The 17,612-nt window shown below is 45.5% G+C and overlaps 1 protein-coding gene across 4 annotated transcripts in view; it reads left to right on the top strand.

Moving 5' to 3' along the window:
• The window catches only part of KIAA1671 (KIAA1671 ortholog), a 46,787-nt gene that overhangs the window by 6,317 nt on the left and 22,858 nt on the right, over positions 1-17,612 (top strand). For 2 of the 4 annotated variants that reach the window (XM_042865441.1, XM_042865442.1), the window contains exons 2-6: positions 5,558-5,689; positions 6,199-7,858; positions 8,421-8,517; positions 9,598-12,342; positions 12,856-12,981. In XM_042865441.1, coding sequence (XP_042721375.1) covers positions 6,252-7,858; positions 8,421-8,517; positions 9,598-12,342; positions 12,856-12,981 — 4,575 coding nt within the window. In that variant the 5' untranslated portion in view covers positions 5,558-5,689; positions 6,199-6,251. Of the gene's footprint in view, positions 1-5,557; positions 5,690-6,198; positions 7,859-8,420; positions 8,518-9,597; positions 12,343-12,855; positions 12,982-17,060; positions 17,268-17,612 lie in introns of those variants that run through there. The other 2 variants (XM_042865444.1, XM_042865447.1) reach the window with 2 other exon arrangements.

The following is a 17,612-nucleotide window of genomic DNA, read 5'->3' as shown; positions in this document are numbered from 1 at the left end:
CAGCGAGTGAAGGCGTGGGGTGGTTGAGCTGTAAGAGCTGAAGCAGGCCATAGTGTTCCAAACAAAAACATGTAATGACAAACGGCTCTTGTTAGATGGAAGCTGGGAAGCAGCATGACCTGTTACAGCGCCTCGGTGTGTTCCATGCAGGAGGAGTCTTTCTGCTGGTGGTGGCTCAGCTTCAGAGCTCATCCTTGCAGACAGGGGCAGGTGTAAAACTGTGTGTAGGTCTGTTGACAGAAGCAATCTGGCAGCTCAGACCTCAAATGCAGATGTCAGTTGCCCACTTTTTCCCTTCGTCCTCTGTTTTTATGGCTTAGGTTTTCTTCAGATGGTTAAAAATGACCTCTGAGGTGGCACAAGACCACTAGCTTTGGGTTTTCTTAGTGTTAAACGCTGGATGAAATTACTTTGTGCTTTCTCCCTGTGTTAATACCTTAATCTCTTTCTCAGCCATCAGATGAACGTAGAAAAGTGGGCAGCATTTATAAATGAGTGCCGGGAGCTCCGACTTGGTCGTCCTTTCTGAAGGTGGTTTGCAGGGCAGGGTCACAAATGCATTTTCCAGCGCTGGCAATCCTGTTAGAATTTGAAGAGGAAGATCAGAGGATTACGGGCTTTGTCCTCCCCTGCAGTCTCTGACACAGAAGCACCTGCCCTGCGGAGGCCAGCAGGAAATGGCTCTTTGCGCCGCGCTATTTCTGTGGGATGGTGACCTTTGGAGGCTCTATGAAACGATCCCTTCCTTCTGCTTCCTCCCTGGGCACAGTGTGGTTCTTCCCAGTGGGGGTGGTCTCCGAGCTCCTGTTACTGTCCGAACTCAGCCTTGAGGGTGGCATCCTGTGCTGGGGCAGGATGAGAGCCGGCCCTCGTTCGGTCCAGGGGATGTACATCAATTAGCCTGGGGTTAATTTCATTGCGATTCAGAGCGTGGTATGAGAACAAAAGAGAGATGTATCCGGGGGATTAACCTCCTTCCATTCGAGTCTGTGCAACGTTTATTTTAAACGTGACAAAGTGTGAAGTTAAGCTTCATGCACAAAGAGATTGTTGTTCCTGCAAATTAATATATAACTTCCTCCTGAATAATAATGATTCCAAACAGGTTGGAGGAGAAGTGCCAGCTCGCCAAGTTAACTCTTCATGCTCTGTGTGCCAGGGGTGTAACCTCTTCTGCATTTGGGAGCTGTGGGTAGAATGGTGGACCCGAACCAACCAACTGTGCTCCTGTAAGTGCTTTGCTTTGTCTTTTTTTTTTTCTTTTTCCTTGAGTTCCACAGACAAACTTTCTTGCTTGTAGCAAGACCCGATCATTAGTATTTCATCTGGTATGCAGCACAAGTGCTTATGGAACGTCTGGACTGCATATTGTGCTGGGGAAGTCATTTGCAGGCGTTGGTTGTGGGCAAAATGCATTTCCGAGGATGAAGCCTACAGGAACATTAGCAGGAGTTGAAGCTGACCGCAAAAACAAATGTTTGATGACATGAGCAAACAGAGCAGAGCTTTCTGAGACCTGCTGGGAGCGCCGACCTTCTGCATGAGCACGCTTGTAGCCTGACTTCAGCCATACTAGTAATTCACGTTGTTCCTGCTGGATGTCATCCAGCGTTGGCAGAAATCGAGGTTCTGTTTTTGTTCTCTGTTTCAACTGCTGAAAGAATTGAGGTTTCTGAAAATACCCACCCACTAACAAGGCAGGTGGAGTCTCTCCCGCGGCGCGCTCGCTGGGAATGGGGATGACTCACTCGGAAGGGTATCAAAAACTCCTGATTCACTGCAATTTCAGAGCGTTTCTCCTTTGGGTAAGGTTCGTTCTGGCTGGCTCTGGTGAGACTCATCGCAAGTGAGGACCTCTGTGAAGCTCAGGAGCGAAGAGTTTGCGATGAGATGGGTGAGGAGCATGAAATGAGGGAAGGATGGGGCGGAGAGGTGGTGGTGTGGGTCAGAGGAATTGCTGAGCGTGCTCCTGGTGGGGCTGCCATAGGGAGAGCCAGCTGGCAAGGGTGCAGCGAGTGGGAGGGACCTGGTCAGGACCCTGCTTTGCACAGAGTTGATCTTAACAGTGGAGTTGTTGTTAAACCACGCTGGAGTGGGGTGCCAGGAACATCACTGCTCGCTGCCGGCGGTGCTGCTTGTTGTGGATAGATCCTGTCTGATCACTTCTTAGATGTGACACAAACAACATTACAGAAATCACGTAGGACTGACAGCCGTGGAAGAATTTGAATTAATTTGAATTATTTTTTTTTACGCAGGTTATCCCCTCATTACGTACAGGGGCATTTTCCTATTGAATCCTACTGTAAAGTTGTGTTTTCGTGATAGTCCCACCAACTGATCGTCCTGCTACGTCAAGGAAGTCCTCTCGGATTAATATTGCCCATTACACAGACATGCCATTGTATTTAGCAGCAAATTTATGATTTGATTAGACGTGTAATTACGGAAGTTATGAGCTTGTAGCACTGGGTGACTCGTACCTGTTTAACTACCTTGCCTAACACGGGTTAGGGCATTAAATTGTTGACATGATCTATACTAAAATACCAGGTGTTGGGTTGCCCCTCCAGCACTGGGATGCCAGCACATAATCAAAAAGATGGAAAATATTTCTGTTCTTTAGTGCATGTCTGGATCTCAGTGGAGCTTTAACTGATGATAGTTATGCAATTGCACTGGCAATAGCAATTAGAGATTTACAAGTGCTTGTAAATGCTGCTATTTATAGGCTGACTCTTTGTTGAACAGAACACTAACCTTTCTCTGCAACGGGAGAAAATGTCAGGGCAGAGCAGTTCACCCTTGGGATAGGGCTGGACTTCGATTTCCCAAAGAACAGTACTTTGACCTTTGATGAACTAAAAGCTTCAACCACGTTTGCACACGGGGAATGGAGATCTTGCAGTCCTTGGAAGGGTTCGCATTAAAGATGTTTGGGACTTTGCAGGTCGTGTCTGTCTGGTGAGATGTGGAGCACTTATTTTTAGATTTCTACCAGGAAACTTTCATTACTGGCAGCAGAGCAAGCACTGTGTTCTCTTGAAGCTCTTGCCATGCCTTGTATTTCCTGACTGTGCTGCAGAAAGCCTCATGCTCTTGGTGGGACACACGCATGCGATAAAGCCAATCTTTGTTCATACGTGCATGATAAGTGATGGGATTAAATAATTAGCAGGGCAGATCCTATCAGCGGCTCTGAGCATTGCAGGAGGCAGCAGACTGCTTAAGAAGGGTTGCCGTAGGCTTTGATTCCAATGCATAACTGGTAGGCGTGGGGAAGAAAAAGTAACTTTTTTAAGACCAGGGCACTTGGTTAATGGGAAAACTTGTCATAGAAGCAGTGAAATAAATCCAGCACTGCTCTGTGTCTCTGCAGTGGATGGAGATGGTTGTTGGTAGCTGCTGTGCTTTGCTATACCAACACAGAGCTGCCCAATGGATGAACACACCGATGGCATTGCAGGGTGCTCGGGAGCTGCTGCCTCTCCGCTGTACAAATCTCTGTACCATTTAAAGCATGCGAGCAAGGAAGTTGGCTATAATCACGTGATTCGTGGTGGAAAAATTATCTGCAGGCTGCTGCTCCTGTTGTCCTAATAGGCTTATGGGACTTAGCGCTGATGTAAGTAAGAGCGGTGCGCTGGTGGGCACGGCGGGGCAGGCAGCTGCGTGGAGCCCTTCCCTCCCCAACATGGCCAAAATGACGCCCTGCAGTGAGTAATCCGCTTTGGTTTCTGCTATGCAACATCAGCGTGCTTTGGGAGGATAGATCGCTTAATTGAAACAAAATGAAATGAAGGCAGCGCCTCGGGATGGGGAGGATTGAAGGCGGTTCGAGCGCAGACAGGGCTCCGATGTTGGCAGCGTCCCATAGTGGAAGGTCCTGTGTACCCACAGGTGGGCTGAAGCTGAGGAAGGGGAGTGAGGGAAGAGGCTGCTGCTGGGTGCTGAAGGCAGGAGGAGCATTGCAGGACACCAGCACCATCGGTACGTGTGGGCACACGGTGGCACTGGGGCACAGGTGGTGCAGGATGTGGTGCCAGTGGGCTGAGGTGCTTCTTTCCCCCATCTATCCATGCACCGGGTGAGCTTTAAGAGTCCCTTCTGACTCAGTCCTGTCATTCTAATATTTTGCTCATTTTTCCATTTTGGGGTCATGTTTCTCTTGTAGGATAGCTGAGTTATCTGAATTTAAAACCTGGAAATGGACTTCATGAGATCATGTAGGAAAAATGAATTTTCAGCTCGGAAGCTGAGTGCAGCGCAGTGAAACAAAGCAGTGAGCGTAAGGAGAATGGGTAAATGGTGCTTTAGGAATGTTGGCTGGGGAAAGCGAGCTGAGTGCTGCGAGCAAGGATTATGTCCTGCATTATATACCACCGCCTTGCGTTCCACTGCGGATCAGCTGTGATTCCGTTTAAGAAGCTCTGTGCTCCTTGTTGCTTTTCTGGAGAGAAAGAGCTCTGATGCTTGAGTACTGGGAGGCATCAGTGGATGGATGCCCCATCCCTGCATGCAGCCACGGTCAGGGACGGGGCTGTGAGCACTGCTGGAGCTGTGGGCATCCCTGTGCACTGCGGGCAGTGGGAGCAGACGGCCTGTGGAGCTCCCTTCTGACTCCCGTGGTTCTATGAATCTTGATGTCTTGCTACTGCTAGCGTTGCCCTTGCTTCAGCAGTGTTCCTCTTCTGCTTTTAGGGCATAGCTGCTCTTCACAAAGCCTTTCATCCTAGGAATGTGAGAGCATTTTAATCGGATTTTGATGGCGTTTCTTAGAATAAGGAGAGGGAGAGGAAGGAAGATTTCATGAGGATCTGTGAGATCGTGGAAGGAACAGATTGATGCCGATAAGCTGATTGGGTCCGGGACTATTTTGGAAAGAAGAAACCACAGACTGGAGGGGTTTGGGGTGAGCAGCTGGGGCAGAAGTTTGAGTGCATTGGCAGGGGAAGGGGCCTGGCAAAAGGTGAGCCTGAGGGGGGGCGACTGCTGCTGGTTTTCCCTCATCTCTGCAGCAAGAATGTGATTAAAGGCAGAGCTAATCTGCCTTTATCAGGGAGATGTTGGAAAAACTGCTTTGTCACGGTAGAAGCCGTGTTTAGGTTGAAAATGGGCCATTTGAAGGTCAGCCTGCAGGTAGGCCTTCCCACAAGGTTGTCGCAGGAAGGAGATTTACAATAGAAAGTAAATTACAGTAATTGAGATTATAGTAACACAGAGCTCAGAGTTTAACCAGTGATGGACAACACTTGAATTTGCAGACAGCACTCATTGAAATGTGGATTTAACTGTGTTTGCATTTAATAGCTGTTGTGCTGACCAAGTTATTTACCCTTCACAGTTGCAGGTGGTTCAGGTGGTAATTTTTTGTTGATTCTTCAGTAACTGATAAGTACACATTCTCTTATTCCACACAGTTAGATCCGGTGCCTTTGTTTCAGAGCAGGTGCCAGCATTTTGCCTTGAAATACTCAGGATTTTTGTCTCCAGTGGTATTACCCATGTAGATCTGATTGTGTGCCAGGCCAGACTCTGAACGTTCTCTGATTTGCAGGAGAGTTCTGATCCACGCTGCTGAAGTGATCCCTTCCCCTGGTTCTTAGTGTGATCTTGGCAAACTCCACTCTTCACTATGAGAAGTGAGTGGGCTCGGATCCATCAGCTGCAGCAGAACATGCACGTCACGGTGAGTAGCAGCAAAGCTTTTGGAAATGCATGGGATATGTGTTTGTTTCTGTTCAGCTGCAGGTTGTAACTGATAAAGAACAATTTCAGTCACACTGACCTCCCTATTTTTGGTAGAGTGAAAGAATATACTTGCCAGCTATGTGTATAGTGAAAAGGAGTGAAGTTTGTACATCCATGTGGGGAAGCCTGCTTTAGAAAGAAATTATTTTTTAAAGCAATTTAACCAATGAAATTTGCTTGAGCACTGATAACTCAGTGCTGTGCAGATGCTTTTGTAGGTTTTGCCATGTTTTTTGTTTGTTGGGCCTAACTGATGAATAATGGTGTGTTTTGCTGGTGTTTTTTTTTTTTTTTTAAAGAGAAATAAGCTTTTTGTTGTGTGATGCACATGCATATCTGAAACACACCTTAATGTGAGCTTAGCTACCTCCTGAGTTAAAGTTGGAATGAATTTGTTGGATATTTGTGCCGAATCTACAGCAATACTTGCGTTTTCTTTCCTTGTAGATTCTCCTTCTTTGTTGGATTTTGTCAGTTCTGTTGAATGTGTAATTACAACTATGGCAACAAGAGTTGAGATAAATTCTACTTTGGCGTCTTTGACGACAGTACCCGACTTGAACGAGATCAGAACTGAAGATAAATCACAGCGAGTGTATGTAAGCGTGCTCTCAGATGTAAGCAGCAAAACAAAGGAGCCTTCAGCATCACTAACGCTCGAAGAGAAGAACAAATTTGGGAGCACTCTGAGGTCTGCAACAATGCCATCGCTGGGATCGAGGCCAAGGCTCTTCCCCAAGCCTTTCTCTAAAGATACACCTTCAGATACTTTTGCAAATGTAAAACCACCTCTTACAGGTTTTAGATCAAGCAGTATTATCAGAAAGCCTTCTGAAGAAACAGCATCTGCCAAGGTATTGGGTGGAAACGTTCCTCCGTTAGTAGATCAGAAAGCCATCGGAAATGAAAGCAAGGCTGGCAGCGAAGTGGTCACAAACATGACCTTCTACAGCGGTCACAATACGAATACTGTCATTCTTTTTGAGACGGCGGGCACAGAGCAGTCAAAGGTAAGCCTGGCCCAAGGAAAAGGGGCTGCTGACTGCAGAGTGTTGAGTACTATGCAGACAAAAGAGCCTCAGTGCAGTGTGAAGCAGGAGAAACCATCTCAGCCATCGCCTGAGACATCCAGGAGTCCTGAAGGGTCTCTTCACAGGCAGATATCGCTTTCCTCCAGTCTTCGACCAGTGTCCTGGAACTCCCTCAAAACTGGAGAAAAGAGAGATGCTACTGAAGATCATCCAGTGGAGAGAAACAACACTGATGCAAATAACGTAAACAGTAAAGTTGATCTCTCTCTTGATGTGCAGCAAAGGCCAAAACCTAGACCAGTATCTGCTGTTTTTCTGGAATCTTTGAGAGATCAAAAGCATCGTATTGTGGAAGCTTCTGAGGAAAAGTCTCCTACAGAGAAATCGTGGGTTAGGAAACCAAGGCCTTTGTCCATGGACCTGACAGCTAAATTTGAACTTAAAGACCTTTCTACGAGCAAGAAGATTTGCTCATCCCATGAGAGCAAGGAGAGCATATCAGTAACTTCTTTTACTGACATGGGCAGCCACGGTCAGTCTGAAATGGGGCCAAAAACGGAAGAAACTGAATTAGATAAAGGCAGCTCTTCAAAAACAAGTTTGAAATGCAGCAGTCAGGAGATTGGCATCCTAAATAAAGGAAAACGCATGTGGGAAGCAAAGCAGAAATCTGAAAGTGAGCAAACTGAGACAAAACCAAGCATAGTGACTAATTTGCATAGTTCTGAGAGAGCCTTTGAAAGCGCTGGTGAAAGCAGAACAAACAGGGAAGGGAAGAGGTTGGATCAGAAAGAAACGTGTGTGTTTGTCAGCTGTGAAAGCCCTGCAGCTTCCTCAGAGAAGGAAAACAGCATCGTAAGAGGAAGTGTTAAAAAACACATCAGTTTGTTCACGTCAGAAAATCCCAGTACCTCTGTAGATACAGAGACTCTCCCGTCGGCTGCTGAGAGGGAAAACAAGTGCATGAACATCCAGCAGAGAATCAAAGAACTGACAACAGAAAGCACGGATGCTAAGCCAGGGAATCTTCGCAGATCGCTCCAATCGCGGCCGCTTTCTGCAGACCTGACAAAGATGTAGGTTTCAGAAACGTTCTGCTTCATTCTCTTGGCTTCACTGAGTTCCATAATTCAAGGTCAGGCTGGACCAGGCTCAGAGCAGCCTGATCTGGATGTCCCTGTGCATTGCAGGCAGTGGGACCAGATGGCCTTGGAGGGTCCTTTCCAGCACTGGGATGGAAATATGGAAGATAAATGTAACTGAGGCATGAGAATAATAACATTTAATCAATGTTAATAATGTTTAATAATGTGTATAATGTATAGTGTAATAATAATAATGTTTAATAAATGTTAATAACATTTTCTACCATTTTGCATTATCACGCATCTCAAAAATCTTATGGTGTACAATAAGCTACTTTGCTTACTGAAAAATTGTTAGTCCTCTGGTCTAGATGCAGTAAAACCACTGACTACCATTAGTTGTGACATGACATAGCAGTGTTTCCTCTCTAAGAAATACTTTCTGGGTGATTTCTTTTTGATATGAGATGGTGAGTCATCAGTCTGCTATGGTAGAAAGTGTAAATGTTAACTAATTGGATCTGAAAGAACTGAACGGAGCCTTTTGTCTTAGGTTTTCAAGTCCAACATCATCAACCAGCGAAGTGAAGCCTGAGAAAGCTGCTGAAGTTAGGAATGGCTTTGGGAGTGAAACAAGAGAACATCAAAAAGTAAGAAAATGGCATCAGTCAGTGTAGCCTCCAGTTAGGCTTGCATTTGGAGTGCAGAGAGCCCTATACTCTGCAGCCCATGCATCTTTACCAATCAATGACTTCAAAGCGGGCATCAGGAGTATTAAGAATGGCATAATCCTAATAGGTTTACTTGTGTAAGTCTATCTTTAGGCACTGGATGGGAGGATGGTGTTGAGCTTTTACAAAGTTAAATGTGCGTGCTGTTTAAGGCATGCAGTGGTATAAAGTGAAACACACTGTGTACTACTTTAATGGAACTTTTAGTGTATGTAGGCAACAGCTGTTGTGGTTCCATGTAGCAATTAGCCTTCATTTTCTGTAAGGACAGCACGAACGTACCAAACTTCCACATCTGAGTCACAATTCCTTAATACATGCTGTGCATTTATCAGTCTCCTAAACAATGTTTAGTTTAGCAGTTCTGACCACTGAATACTGTACAGATAGCGCAGTGCTGGAAAAGCTGTTCCTAAGGAACATGTTGGCATTTCAAAACAGCTTCTCTGCTGACACTTCATAGCACTGGAGATCTAATGTTGTTTTGAGGATATTTCTTGTGAGCTCTTATGGCCGTGTGTTTTTTTTCCTATGTAGGTTTAAGACAGAAGTGTGCGTGATAGAGGAACTCACAGCTTGGTTAAGACATGTCCATAGATGGATTTCCTTTTAAAGGAGATAGATTTGCTTTGAAATTAACATCTTCCATTAATGGAAGCACTGTTTTCAGAATTAGACAATAAAGTGGGATTTAAAACATTCCCTTGATCAGTTTTTTGTTGTTTTTTTTTTTTTAAAGACCCTGAAGTCAATTCCTAATGTTACAATTTTTAACTTGAAGAATGATTGAACCCTTGTAGGACGAGGCAGTGAATATTAAGCTATGCGGTAATTCAGACTGGTGCCATGCACTGCTGCTTAGATTACCGGTGTCTCAATGGATTTTGTATTTAGAGAAGAGGGATGTGGCTAACTTGCCCAGGCTGTGTAGTGAAATTGAGTTAATGTTTTATCTATAGGTGTGTACCAGTCATAACTGTTGGTCTTTTCTTGTTCCAGAGCAAGGAGATGACCATGCTCGCTCATAGCGGAGATCCCAGCGAGGCGAATGCTGCTGGGAACCCTTGGAAATCCCGTCAGGTTTTAAAAATAACCAACAGAATGGATCAGGCGGAGACAAAGGGAAGCTTCCCTGGAGACAGCCAACGCTTTTCTCAGCAAAGTGAAAATTCCGTCTCGTTCATAAGCAGCTTTGAGAAAAGATTAAAACCAACCAATGTGACGGAAAAAACCTGCGTTAAAACTGTCCGAGCCACCATGTTTGACCATAATGTTCAGAGGCACAATGTTGCTGACGATCTCCCTGGAACTCCTTTGCCACTGAAAATGAGTGGTGAGCTCGAAGCAAAGCCTGACGTGGTGACTTTGGGTCACACCAGGCGTTCGTGGGTGGGAGAAGCTTTCCCAAGCAAGTCTGCTTGTAGGGATCCTAATGATTTTTTCTCCAGTGAATGCACTTTATCTGAACGAAAAAAAGACTTGGATAAAACTGAAAGTGATCCAGTATTAATAGCTGAAAAAATACCTTACTCTACAAACAAAAGTAAATGCTCTGGAATAAATGAGAAAGCAAGCAAGCTACATGCTGAAATTAAAACAGACAGGAGTGAAGACTCTTCCACTGATGAAACAGGAAGGTCTAATGTGGTTAAATGCTCTTCTGAGAAAAGGAGTTTTAGACAAGGAGGAATAGACTATGAATTTGGACCCAGCTTTGGTCACGAAGTTATCTCAACCAGTGTAAAAAAACAGCAGGTCCATTCGTCTTCGGTGCTTCTAAGTGGGCAATTATGTAAATCTTCCAGTAGCCTCCATCCTGATGTGAAAGAGGAATCTAGAGCTTTTGCTGTGAGGAGAAATGTAGACTCAAACTGCAAAGACCAAGACTTTGGTTTACGTAGTAGAGCTCCTGAGAACAGAGAAAAAATCAGAGCAATAGATGCAGAAGAAAAGGTCAGGAGAACTAAAAGTAGCATTTCTGATTTGAAGGTTTCTGAAAGGTGGAGGAGGAAAACCTTGCCTCATGATTCTGTCAAGGCAGAAGAGATCAGCTGGCTCACGCCTGAAAATACAAAAAGGCTGAGTTGGGCAGATTCACTGCAATTGGAAGAAGGTTCACTTAAAAAGAGAAATATCAAAGAGCGGATGGAGGGAAATGAGGCAAACCAAACTGCTGCCGGCAGTTCTGATGAGCACTTGAAAAATCAGAGTTCTGCCTTTGAACCAAAGGCGACGTATTTTGCAGTGACTTATCAAATTCCCAGTATCAAAAAAGAGAAGAGCTTTGTTGGTACTTCTAGTACAAGCGTAAGTAGTAAAATTTCTAACTCAAGTGAGGGAGGAGCAATTAGTCTGGGTCCTGATTTTTCTGGTAGGTCCAAACAAGATAAAAGCATGATGAGTACGGATTGTAGAGAAGAGTCACGAGAAGTGTACATTAAAAAGGATTGGGGAAAGGGGGAGGACAAAGATAATGCTTTTTCCAAAAACACTGCATCTGGTAATTTTCATGTGTTTGGGAAGGATAACCAGAAGCGTTATGAGAAAGGTCTGGATCCATCTAAAGAGAAAATTATAGATGTTGATGCTTTTCTGTTAAAACAGGAACGGGAAAATATGGCTCAAACTGATCTGAAAAGTAGCAGGGGAAAGATCTCCTCTTACCACGAACCCCGATCCTCCCTGCATTTTGCACAGCTGCACAAAGATGGTGAAGTAGTCACACAGAAGAGCTCTGAAAGCAGCTATGGTGTATCTGGAAGGAAGGCTGAGGATGGTTACAGGCCCCAGGTTCTTGACATTGATGCCCTTATGGCAGAATATAAAGAAGAATCTGTGAAGGGCGGTAGTATTCAAGACAAGGTCTCTGAGGAGCATAGTTTATTTGGTAGGAACAAATCAAAGAACAAAAGGAACGTGTCAGACAGGGTGACTTCTTCCTATACCTGGAAGGAGTGGAAGGGATCAGATCACCATGCTGTTAATAACAAACAGGGTGAGCGTGCGGAGGAGTACCACAGGCCAGAGAAATCAGTTCTGACTGAAAAAAGCGAAGAGAAATTGGATTCCCATGGCCCCGAGTCTGATAAACACAAGTCCAAAGAGAGAAAGTTTAGCTCTCCTCCCTGGGAAAATCCCAGCTGCTTGTTTCCAGATAAGTTTGCCAATTCTCCTGTGGAGTTCACTGCAAAGAAAACATTCATCATTGATGATGATCAAGACCTGAATTTAACTTCCAGGAACCAAAGTTCACAAGTTGTGATTGACAAGGTACAGCCTGTGCATGCAGTTGGTGTGGACCAAAAATTGGAAGTTAATTTTGCTTCCAGGCTGTCCATAAAGGCCAATGATGGGCTATTACAGAAGAAGGTGGTCACAAAAGAACAGTTCTCAGAGGTGACTCTGGAAGGTGACTGGAGCAAAAACGTAACGAGGAGCTCTGTAATAAAGGACAGAGATGATGTGAGTAAGGTGACCTGTGCCAACGAGTCTTCCAGTGTGAAAAGCAAAGCAAAAGATTGGAAGAGCTATACATCTGGCTTAGGAAGTGCACCCGCAGATCTGAGACGTTCCTATTCAGAAAAGAGCCGCCCAGGAAAAGATGGTCTAGCACTCATGCAAGAAGTGAGAGGGAGAAAGGACCTGTACCGCTCCAGGCAGAGCTTCCCACCAGAGGGTGTGGATAATGAGTGGAAAACCAAGGTCTCATCTCAGTCGGAATCTTTCTTCCACGAGGATAAGAAGGTATTGCCAAACAGTACTTAACTGCTTCCTGTGACTGGAAATGAAAGCCAGGAAAAGATTTTGTTGTGTCTCAGTGGGGCTTCTGGGTGACACGCACACACTTTTCAATAGACTCAATTTCCTTCTGTATTTTCTTATTGCATCTATGTTTACCAGACTTTGTGTTTCAAGTGCATGAGTATTAATTGGTATCTTTACAGACAAGTCTTTGGAAAGTGTGCGTGTGTTGTTCAAGCTTTGAACACGAGGGGGGTTACATTGCTGACTCTGCAGCTTTGTTTTTGTACCTATCAGGTGACTGAATTCCCCTCATTTATCCCTGAAACTTCAGTGCTGGCATCGATGTTAGTGAAATGCAGGTGGTTCCCTGGTGCAGGTGACAGGTTAATGCATGCATGCACAGCCAGTTGGGTGTTGATGGGTGCAATCTTTTGAAGCTACAACATGGGAAAAGGCATTTTGTGTACGCCTCTGTATGTATTCTTAGTGATGCCTATGCCTTTATTTTAACAGGCTCCTAGGAAAGAGTGGACCAAGCAGAGTTCAGAAAAAACAGATGGAAGAGAATTTTCCTTTGTTTCTGCTCAGAGAAGAAGTCACAGCTTTTTTTATAAAGACCGAAGGGCGGAGAGCATAACGGTATGTTATTTTGGAGGAGGTGCTTGGGTGAAGGAAGAGATAAGGGAGGTGCGGCCTGGCTTGCTTCATTCAGAGCTGTTTTCCCTGTTTTTCAAATAGTTGTGAAGGAGTGTATGTGCCTTGTGAGCAGGAGGAGCACATGTTCTTCCTGTGGAGTTGAACTAGTAGGGAGTGCTTTCACCACGCTGGCCTGTGCCAGGTCTCCTAACATAACACATTAACTGTACAGCTTGTTTATGTTTCTTTCTAAACAAAGATTTTTCATCCTGAACTCTTAAGGCGTGGGACTGGGTCATTGTGCTGCTTGTTTTTCCTCAGCTTAGATCAGGGAAGTTGGTCCTTGTGATCTCTTTGGAAAACCATGTGGACAAATGGAACTGGATCATAGTCTGAAAAATTATGAGTTTAATTTTCTTTCTGTAGGCAAATAGACAACTAATTACATGAATAATCACAGCTTACTTTTCTCAGCAGTCTGATTTTTCTCTTAGTGGGGTAAATTCCCTCTTCAGATGTTGGGTGACATTGTACTGGCTTGCAGGATGGCCTCCTATGTCAGCCCACACATACGCTTGATTTTAGGAAACAGTTAACATCCTATCTCCTGAAACGCAGGGTAAAGATCTGAATCTTTCCAAAGCTGCAAAACAAATGAAATATCAGTGTGTTCTGTGGAAAATCAAGCATTTAAATAGCGTATCAACAACACAGAGCTCTGATTTTGTGGGAGGTGATGATGCTCCCAATGAAATCCTTCCTTACTGGAAGGACTGGCTCTGATTCATTACCAGTGCTGTGCTTTTTTGGTTTGTTTTTTTTAAGCCTTGTGCATGAACCCAGTTTTGGCACAGTAGAACAATCCTGCGGTGACTTCAGAGCACATTTTGTAATTCTATATGCACATATTTGTAGTTCTAGAGATCTGACTGTCCTGCATCTTCTCAAAATCATTCTATTTTTGTAGAGAAGATGACAGAAGGATGTCACTGTTCTTCCCTGTCCCAAGGTCAAGTCTCATCCCTTCTCTTGGACTGCTAGCACACTCATGTGGCGATGGGACGCATAGCTCTCTTCAGAGCCTCTTTTTGTACACACTGCTGTTGTTGCTGCAGCTGAGGAGAGGAAGTGCTGGCAGGTTTGTGTTGTGTGCTACTGAAGAAAAAGAAAATTCAATACAGTGACTTTTGACAGTCTGTATTGGCTTTGTAAACAAGTTTCTCAAAAGCTTTGGAAACAAACTCATACTGTTATGATTCCGGTCCTAAAACTTCATGGGAGGTACAGAGGGCTGTTTTCACCTTGCCTTTCCCATTCTTGGCATGGGATTCTGCTTGACTGACCACTAGTGGGAAGTCTGGACTGCTTATAGACTTGGTGGTTATCATCCAGTCCCCCAGAGTTACTGTATGTCACCTGTTTGTAGTGCAAATATGCAATGATAGCTGTTGACAGCCTTGTGTAGAATGTGTGGGAGAAGACTGCTGTCAGAAGTAGTTTTGGGGTAATAGAACTCACCATGTCTCCATGTGGCCCAGAGCCCCACATGGATGTCACAGGAGGCTGTAGAGCAGAGCTATTGCTGGCACTGAGGTCAGTAGTGCCTTGTGCTCATCTTAAAGACGACAACTTTTGGCTGTTTGTACGTTGTAATGCTTCCCTCTGGTGGAGGAATGGAATCCTGGAGTCACTGTGCTGGAAAATCAAGGTTCAGACTCAAGTGGAAGCATTGAGCTTACCTCCTGAGTGTTGTCACCAGGTCATGTCCCTTAGTGCCACGTCCATGCGCCCCTGTGCAAATCTTTTGGCTTTTCCTGTTTCTTGAGGATTAGAACATAATCATTAAGATTGGAAAAGACCTTTAAGATCACCAAGTCCAACCTATCCTCATTCATAGAATCACAGAGTCATCAAGGTTGCAGAATACCTCCAAGGTCATCCAGTCCAACCATCAACCCACCCCCAGCATGCTCACTAACCTGTCCCTCAGGGCCACGTCTCCATGTTCCTTGAGCACCTCCAGGGGCAGTGACCTGTCTCCCTGGGCAGCCTGTGCCAGTGTCTGACTGCTCTTTGGGAGAATAAAATTTCCCTAATGGAATTTATTAGTGGAGGCTTCGGGTCACAACAGTCGTCCTTTTTATCAACCCAAAGCCTTGTGCTGCCTGCTTTCCTGCAGCAGAGAAAGCAGCACTTCCTCGCTGATTTATTCATTAGGAATAGACTTGAGACCTTAGTTTCTGCTATAAAATCAGTGCAGGAAGAAATATTAAAGTCCTAGCATTTAAAGCCCTACATTGTACTTCATCTCTCTCCATTTTCCCCACTGTGAAATCAGTGGTTTGGTCAACATGCTCTCTTAGTTAACCTTGATTAGAATCTTTGCTGCTACTGTTTTTTTTTGTTAATCCAGTGACTGAAGGTGTTATAAATATTTAAGTGCTAAGGTACAATTACTAAAGGTATTCCAACACAGAATCATAGAATGGTTTGAGCTGGATGGCCAAAAAGGCCATTTGGTCCCGCTCCCCTGCAATGCATGGGGGCACCCACAGCTTGATCCTGGAGCTGCAGTGTGCTGTGGTGAGCCACGTGAATCATGGAAGACGTTTTCAAGCGGTGCCTTTCACCACTTGTTCCATCTCAGCTGACACAGGTCTCTAATTCTGATGTTGGGTCACAAACCTCAATGTCTGATTCAGTCATCAGAGCTGATAGGAAGTAAAAAGTGCGGGATGTGCCACGTGGGTCATCCCTGGGCTGGAGGAGGTGTGGGGAACCTGTGCCACTGTCTGAGCTGTAAGAAGGAAGGGGCCAAACTCTTGAGCACGGTGTGTGTGATAAGACAAGGGGAAATGGTTTCAAACTGAAAGGGAGGAGATTTAGATTGGATATAAGGAAGAAGTTTTGACACTGAGGGCAGTGAGGCACTGCACAGGGTGCCCAGAGAGCTGGTGCTGCCCCATCCCTGCACACAGCCACGCTCAGGGCACGGGGCTGTGAGCACTGCTGGAGCTGTGGGTGTCCCTGTGCACTGCAGGCACTGGGAGCAGACAGCCTTTGGGGGTCCCTTCCACCTCAAACACTTCTATGATGATGAAGTGACAACCTGGGTTGCAGCTGTGACTTGCAACCAACACATATGGTTAAAAGCAAAGTGCTTTTACTTTTAAAAGATACTGGAACTGGGGTGAGCGTGGTCCCTTCCAAAGCCTCTGGTTCTTTGTTTGATTTGTTGTTTTTTTCATCTTCATGTTTACTTTGGTGAGACAGTCTGGTATCCATAGTGCAGTGATACATAAACACAGTTACTTGAGGCTGATGCGCGGGTGGCAACGCTTTAACAAAATCATGAGCTGATTTTTAAAACTGAACTGCTAGAGAAGGTAAATATTCTATGAGCATGCATGGATGAAGGGTAGTGGGACCCATCCCAGCTCCCCAGTGCTCTCCAGTCTGCCCCCAGCAGCCCCGTTGTGCCCAGCAAAAAGCAAGCTCTCTTTTCTTCTGATGGCGTAAAGCCTCTGATATTACATCTTCTCTCCTCTCCAGATGGAAGCTAGAAACCAGTCGTGTGCATATTGTTCTGCTAGCCTAAAAACTGACTCAGTCTGGAATTAAAAGCTGAAGGCATGGCTCACACAAAGCAGAAGCAGCTTGCGGTGCTGTGTCTGCAGTGGTGCTCCCCACCAGGCCCCAGCAGCCCAGCTTCCTATTCCAGCAGCCCTAGGGATGACGGGTGCTGGGTGGCAGCCTCACTTCTCCAGGCTTTTTTCCTTTTTTGGTCATATTGCTTTCTTGGGAGCACTCCAGTCCCATATACATAAAAAAAAAAGGACACTTGTTGTGTCTATTTCTTCTTGTCCACGGGAGGCAGTTTTATATTAGAAGCAGCTTTTCTTTCGCGTGTCTCCTTGTTTTTTTCCTTGCACACGAGAGAACAAATAAGGTCAGCTCGCAATCTAGACCACGGATTAACGAGGCAGGCGAACTGTGAGCGGCGAGATGCTCAATCACAAGTGGGGAAGTCACATGGGAGCTCAGCGCTGCCCATAAGTAGCCCCAGCATCTGTTAAAGGCGCAGAGCTCAGCTGGCGATGCGGGTGCAGATAGCATCGCTCGTGAGGCGCGCTGCCTTTAAGTGTGTGGGTGTGCTCCTGGCTGCTGCCGGAGGAGGGGAGCGCGGGCGGCCCGGCCCGAAGGACGATGGTTCGGCGTCAGCTTTGCGCTGCAGGAGAATGGAGTATTACTACTGCCCGCGTTTGCTGAAGTTCTTGCAGTATTTGTGGGTAAGTGCCTCCTTTGCTGCCGTCGTGCTGAAGGGTTTGGGTGTTTCGGGCTGTTCTCGACAATCACAGGGCAGCTTGTAGGCAGCGGTGGTGCTGCTTTGCAGTTCCTTCGTGCTCTCTCTGATCTTGGGATGTATTTGATGCAACAGGTTCTTTTGTCTTTAATGCCAGCTTATAGCGAGGAGACTGCGGACTGCTTAGAGATGCCTCTGAAAACCCTTTGGCTGAAATTTCTTCCTTGTTTATATCTAAGAGTTGTAGTTCTACATGCTGCGCTCTTGCAACATCCTTCCCCGCTGGTTCAGGAGCAACCTTTGGGCTCCGCTTCCCAAAACTTCCCTTCTC

Source organism: Lagopus leucura, unplaced genomic scaffold, assembly GCF_019238085.1.
Source record: "Lagopus leucura isolate 7727_CA_CO unplaced genomic scaffold, USGS_WTPT01 Super-Scaffold_806, whole genome shotgun sequence".
Taxonomy (NCBI): domain Eukaryota; kingdom Metazoa; phylum Chordata; class Aves; order Galliformes; family Phasianidae; genus Lagopus; species Lagopus leucura.
Note: the sequence above shows the minus strand (reverse complement) of the source record. Positions and strands in the feature narration are given on the sequence as shown.